The sequence below is a fragment of the Diuraphis noxia genome, unplaced genomic scaffold, assembly GCF_037042655.1.
Source record: "Diuraphis noxia isolate RWA-SAM2 unplaced genomic scaffold, SU_Dnox_SAM2 contig0001, whole genome shotgun sequence".
NCBI classification, from domain to species: Eukaryota; Metazoa; Arthropoda; class Insecta; order Hemiptera; family Aphididae; genus Diuraphis; species Diuraphis noxia.
The window spans coordinates 10,402,455-10,409,160 of record NW_028301711.1 but is presented as its reverse complement, the minus strand read 5'-3'; the positions used below and the strand labels follow the sequence as shown (position 1 = coordinate 10,409,160).

Sequence of the window (6,706 nt, the reverse complement as noted above, 5' to 3'; positions counted from 1 at the left end):
CACAGTAATATATTTATATATATATATATATGTATAAATACAATGTTTAAAGCACTTATTTATTATAATAATAATATAATAATAAATACGATGAATAATATTAGATAAGAAATAGTGTAAATATTAATAAAAATAAATGAGATGTCTTAATTATTTCTTTATTAATATGGCAGATAAAAAAATAACAACAATACATTTTTATAAATTGAAATGTTTTGTTCTTATTCAAGTTATATTATTATAAATATTATATTATTATTACAGATTCTTGAACAATAAAAATTCATTCACATTATATGAATGTTGTATATTATTTGGATCATTTGGTATTTCATTTGATGTAGGACTTAGTATGGTTGTTACTGGTGAAGTATGAGAAGTGTCTGAATGCAAAGAAATCATTGTAGAACTAGGTGATGGTGTTGAATAGTTATAAAGCATGGTTGTTACTGTTGAAGTATGAGAAGTGTCTGAATGCAAAGAAATCATTGTAGAACTAGGTGATGGTGTTGAATAGTTATAAGAATTAGCATAGCCGCTTAATGAAATTGATGAACTTAAAGTCAATTTTTCCAATTTTCCGTAAAAAATAACTTCTGAAATCAACTTTTCAGCAATACATTTTTGAGTTCTTGTCATTTCTATTAGCTGCATACCAATAGTTTTCCCATATATGTCCTCTGGGCTATCTACTTTAGACATTAAAAGTTGTTGTTGTTGCAACTTTGTACCACGTCGTTTTTTACCCAATGTAGTTGATGATTCACTTACAATGCTTTGTGTTTCAGATACCTACAACAGAAATTGAATGGTTAGAACAGGCGAAACAATTTGAAACCCAGTGGCAGTTTAATAATTGTGTAGGCGCAATGGACGGAAAGCATGTCCTAATCAATAAACCACCAGGAACTGGATCTCTATATTATAACTATAAGGGTACATTCAGTGTTGTTTTATTTGCAGTTGTTACAGCTGACTACAGATTTATGTATGTTCATACTGGTGTAAATGGGGAGTGTTTCCGATGGTGGTGTTTTAAAACATACAACATTTTATAAAAAACTAACTTCAGGAGAACTAAATCTACCACAACCTAAGTTGCTTCCTAATACAGATACACAAGTACCGTATGTTTTCTTAGGTGATAGTGCATTTGCGATATCTAAACACATTTTAAAACCATTTCCTCAAAAAAACTTAACACATGACAAGCGCATTTTTAACTACAGACTATCACGCGCGAGAAGAGTAGTTGAAAATGCTTTTGGAATTTTATCATCGCGTTTTCGATTGTTTAAAAAGCCGATAATGGTTGACGTTAAAAATATTGATATAATAATTCTAGCATGTTGCGCTCTGCATAATTTTTTAAGCAAAAAGTCAAAAAATTACATAACAAATAACTGTGTAGACAGAGAAGATTTTGAAAGTGCTACACTCCGAGGAGGTGTTTGGCGGCAGGAACAAACATTGTTAGATGTAAAGCAATGTAACCAATCAAATACAGAAGAAGGCAAAACCGTCAGGAACACATTCAAAGATTATTTTAATGGCATAGGCAGTGTAGATTTCCAAGAAAAGATGATAAATGTATTGGGAGACTAAAATTTGTAGTAAAATATATATATTTTTTTTTGAAATTAATGTAAACATTTAGTCTGTAGTCTTAAATTTGTACCTATAAATATATAATATATGATATAATATATTATTATATACATAATATTATTATGTATATAATATTTTTTTTATTATAATAATTTATATTTTATATATATATAAATTATATATTTATAATAATCATTTAATATAATAAAATTTGTACCTATAAATATATATTATTATTATTATTATTATTTATTTATCATAATAATAATATAATTATATATATATTATTATTTATTATTATATTTATAGGTACAAATTGTATTGTATTATATTATATATTATATATACAACATATAGTACCTACTTATAATTAAGTATTTTTCAGTAATCTAACATAAGATATATTTTTTATCAATGATACATAGTTTATGTTACATTATACAAATTAATAATACAATATAATATAGGTATTTTCAATGAATATAAATTAAGATAATGTTACCTAGTTAAATGTATTATGTGATATTGTTTTAATTTTTAATAAATAAATTAAAAAATTAAATCATTATTATAAATCATTACCTCATCATCACCACTGAAATCGATAGTGTCAATTCCACTTATATTTGAGTTTTCTTTTTCATTTAGAAATGTTAGGTATTCAAAATACCATAAAGATGGCACATAAATATCTTTTAGACCAGCACCACTTCTTTTACTATCTTGTACCTGCAAGTTAAATTATAAATAATAATGTGCAATACTATATTAGGATATTATAGTGGTTTGTATTAAATAGCTGTATATTTTTGTGTGTGTACCTATACAATTATAATTTTTATATATATATATTTATTTTTAAGTCAAAGTTATTATGCCTATGGCTTTTCTTTGACATAATTTAAATTCATTATATATAATTATTTCTTTTATAAATAATTGAGTTTTCATTTATTGATATAAATTATAAATTTTCTTATTTATAAAGTATTAACCTTACTACCTTAGACAATTTTTGTCTTTATTGTTTTAAATAATAATAAATAATGAATATTAAAATTACCTACTTTTAAACATAATTGATTTGTTTACCTTTTTAAATTCTCTTTTGTATGCAGCTCTCATATTCTCAATTTTCTTTTTTACTGTTGCGATACTAGCGTCATTGTCTATTATTTTTAACTTTTCTTTTAATACCTCAAGCGCCTGGTTTCTTGCATCCCTGTTACTGTACTGCTTACAAGTAATATCCCATAAACATGTAAAAGATTTGTACAGTTCTAAAAAATCCGAAATCACTTCTCGTTCTGTTAAAACAGCAGCCATTGTAAAATGTATTAACGAATTAACGAATCAACGAATTAATGTATTAACTAATTTTGAAATTAACTGGAGGTAGATACTAGGTACAGACGTGTTATCATGTTAACCTCAATAAACCAACTGAAATCCGCCCAACAGAGCTACACACTATATGATTTGGTCGGTCGGTCAGGCGATCAGATGGTATGGCCACCTGACAAGACCCGACAGGATTAAAGTCAGACGACACGTCTACACACGACCTGACATGACGTCTGACCCGACCAAATTATCCTGTCTGCCCGACCAGATCAGGTAGTGTGTAACGCGCTTACCTTTTGATGGCGCAAATTACAGGTAATTAAATTGGCGCAAAATACCATCTCCCGTTAGGTTCTCCGATCTTAATGCTTTGGTATATGCAACCAATGAGAGGCGGAAGAACGTAACACACTGTAAAAACTAAAAAGTGAGAAATATGCGCATAACAATGTTGCTGACATACCTATTTATTTTGATATGGATTAATCATTCCTTATGCAAAATGCGTCCTAATTGAAAAATAAAATATTTGTTTAAAATAGAATATATGACAATATTTAAATATAATATATCCTAGACTGACAAATCATTTCCATTCAAAATCGTTTTTCGTATACCTATCATTGCATTCAAATTTAATCCCACCCATTACAGTAACCTACTGTACAGCAGAGTGACATCCACGACTTACCCGCTTTTATTATATTATATTTGTTAATTTATTATTATTATTGTGTATTATACAGCAACAGCAACTATTACCAAAAACCTTGTTACCATTTTATTATTATTTGTCTTATTATACACACATCTATATACATACACACACTCGTACACAAAAACACACCTTTTGCACAACACGCATTACGTAGTTCTACAGTATTTGCCCGGCAACCCCGACCACTGCTGTTTGAACTACTACACCACTACACACCCAGCTATCACCATATTATTTCTCCGCCATAGGTGTTAGTGGTGCCCTAAAGCATTGGCGTTCGGGCACGCGTAATATTATCTTATGCTCCCGGCCCGTTCAAGTATCATATTATTAGATCATATATAAAATGTAATGGAATACTACACTTTGAATTTTTACATAGCATCTCTCTTGACAATAAAAAAAAAATATATTATTTCGTAATTTGTGTTCTGTACTTGAAATAATTATTTCAGTTTTATAATAAGGTTTGTTGGGGAGAAAAAAATGGTGTGCACACAGTAAATATTTTTGAGTAAGGGACAAAACCGATTTCGAGTGTGCAAACTCCCTGTAATTTAAAAATAGGTAAATATTTTGTGTAAGCAGAGAATTCGTGGACAAAAAATGTGAAATTCACCTGTAAAATGCTTTGCGGTAAATATTTGTGTGTGAGCGGCACATAGGTGGACAACGAGTGTGAAATCTCCCTGTGATTTTTGTTACGGTATAATTATTGTGTTCAAGTGAGAGATCCTCTCTTAAACTTTGTGAAATTACCGCGGTGAAAAAAAAACGTACTGTGAAGATACAAATGTATACTACTTAAGTGCATTATTTTTCCTTAAAATTTGAAAAAGCGATAAATACAAATCAATCTGTTATCAATATATTTTAATTATCATGCACAATATTATCTCATGAAAATCATTGTGGTGGTATTGGGCGTGGAAATTTAGGAATCACTGATTCTTTTCCGGCATATTACGTTCCGGGATTTTACATTCCGGATTATTACGTTCCGTGTTTTTACGTTCCGGATTATTTATTTTCCGGTCTTCAACCATTCCGGGTTCTTACATTCCGTAATATTACGATCAGGGATTTTACATTCCAAATTATTACGTTCCGTGATTTTGCGTTCCGGAATTTTAATTTGCCGTGATTTTATCATTCTGGACGTTTATTTTCCGGACAATTACGGCCTACCTATTGTTCCGCTTACTACATTAATTGGAATACATTCCTGTATTTGTCTTTCCGATGTAATTGTACTGACTGAATTACACATTTTACATTGAAAAGTCCATGTACTTTCAAACCTCTACACTCCTCTTTGATTAAAATTACGTTCATAAATGAATAATCTAACCAGGTTATGGGATTGTTAATATTTTTTGTATTTGTTCAAATACATGAGCCATATCAACAATGCGTCGTCCACCTTGAGGAGAAAATATTTCACTGTAATTTTATAAAATAAAATATAGTTTGCTATTAATATTATCTTATTCTTCAGCTTATCAGCTCATTAAGTGCCATCGCTGTCATCACAAAAAGCTCTTCATTTTTCTCTATTATAAAGCGTCGTCAAAAGATGACTTTTCTTCTATATTTTTGATATATTGCGCTAAAACGTCCATCCATCGGGTCCTTAGTCATCCTAGTGGACGTTTTTTTATTTATTTTGTTGACTAAGACCTCTTTTATTATTTGTCGGGTCCACTCTCCAAACATGGCCAAACCATTCTAGTTGTTTGCTTTTTTTATACGAAATAATATTTGGTCTGTTATATAACTCTTGTAAATCTTGGTTTTTACTTTTTTCGTAAGTTTGTGATTCTGCATTGAATTTCGGACCATATATATTTCTCAGAACTTTTCTTTCGAAGGGCATTAGTCGTTTGCTGTCTCCTTTGGTCAGTGACCATGTTTCACACGCGTATGTGATTATTGGTCGTTGAAAGTTATGATACAGTATTGTCTTTTAGTTATGTGACAGTAGTTTTGACTTAAAAAGTCTCATTATGTTTTAGTAGCATCAATTGTCACATGCTATTCGATCGTTAATCTCTTCATGCTTGTCGTTGTTGCTATTTATGTTAACACCAAGGTTCTTAAATACTGTTTTGTGGTCTATGTTTGGGCTTCTTGCTACCATTAGGTATTTCGTCTTTTCCATGCAGCCCTATAGTTTTACTTGTTTTTAAGAGTTTAGACGCGGTCTGTATAACTTCATTTCTATTCTCTCCTATTACGACGATTACATCTGCGTATACCAATATTACTCGTTCCCCACATATTTTCATTTTTCGACCATCCCATACTTCTCTCATTGCTTTTTCTAATGCTAGTTTAAACAAGGTGGGCGATAGAGCATCACCATGTCTAAGGCCTGATTTTACTTCAAAGGTTATTCAATTTTTCATATATGAGTGAAAGAATTTTTAATTCATATTGACAATATTCCCAAATTAGATTTTTGTTAAACCAGATTTATTAATATTTGACATTGCCATTTTTTTGACTTGACTTTTTGAATTCAAATTAGATTTTTATCATTAAAAAATCGATTTTTTTTCTCAGCTATATTATAGGCTCTTTTTTTGAATTCGATTTTCAAATTGTACTTTTTATTAATTACGATTCTTTATTCTTACTATTCTTTTATTTATTAAATATAGATTTTTTTCTTATAAATATCAATTTTTTGTGTCAAAAATGTTAATAGCTGTTAAAATATGGAGTTCCAAATGTTAAACCCGTGTGTTGCATGTAGTTGGAAATTGGTTGCAAAATATTCACATAAATTTGGAGTGGATTGGTAGTAGCCGGACCAACCGTGAGAATACATGCTAAACATTGAAAAAAAATTGTTATTCCAATACAGTAGGGAGGGACTGGGCAAACGTACGTGAATTTAAGAACTTGATTAACTTTCCCACCATTAAAAAAACTGAAGTTGAAAGTCGAAACATTATTTCTTTTACTTATGCTGTACACAGTCCAAAAAAACACACATCATTGTAAAATCAATACATTCATTGCTCTTCTCAG

General features: G+C 29.7%; 1 protein-coding gene across 1 annotated transcript; it reads right to left on the bottom strand.

Annotated features, from left to right (window-relative positions):
* Positions 1 to 258: 258 nt before the first annotated feature.
* LOC149059579 (uncharacterized) lies at positions 259 to 2,959 on the bottom strand. Its single transcript, XM_089217998.1, has 3 exons — positions 2,701 to 2,959; positions 2,191 to 2,337; positions 259 to 792 (listed from the first exon to the last, which is right to left on the bottom strand). The coding sequence occupies exons 1-3, from the start codon at positions 2,932 to 2,934 to the stop codon at positions 259 to 261; spliced, it is 915 nt and encodes a 304-aa protein (XP_089074124.1). The 5' UTR covers positions 2,935 to 2,959.
* Positions 2,960 to 6,706: the final 3,747 nt, after the last annotated feature.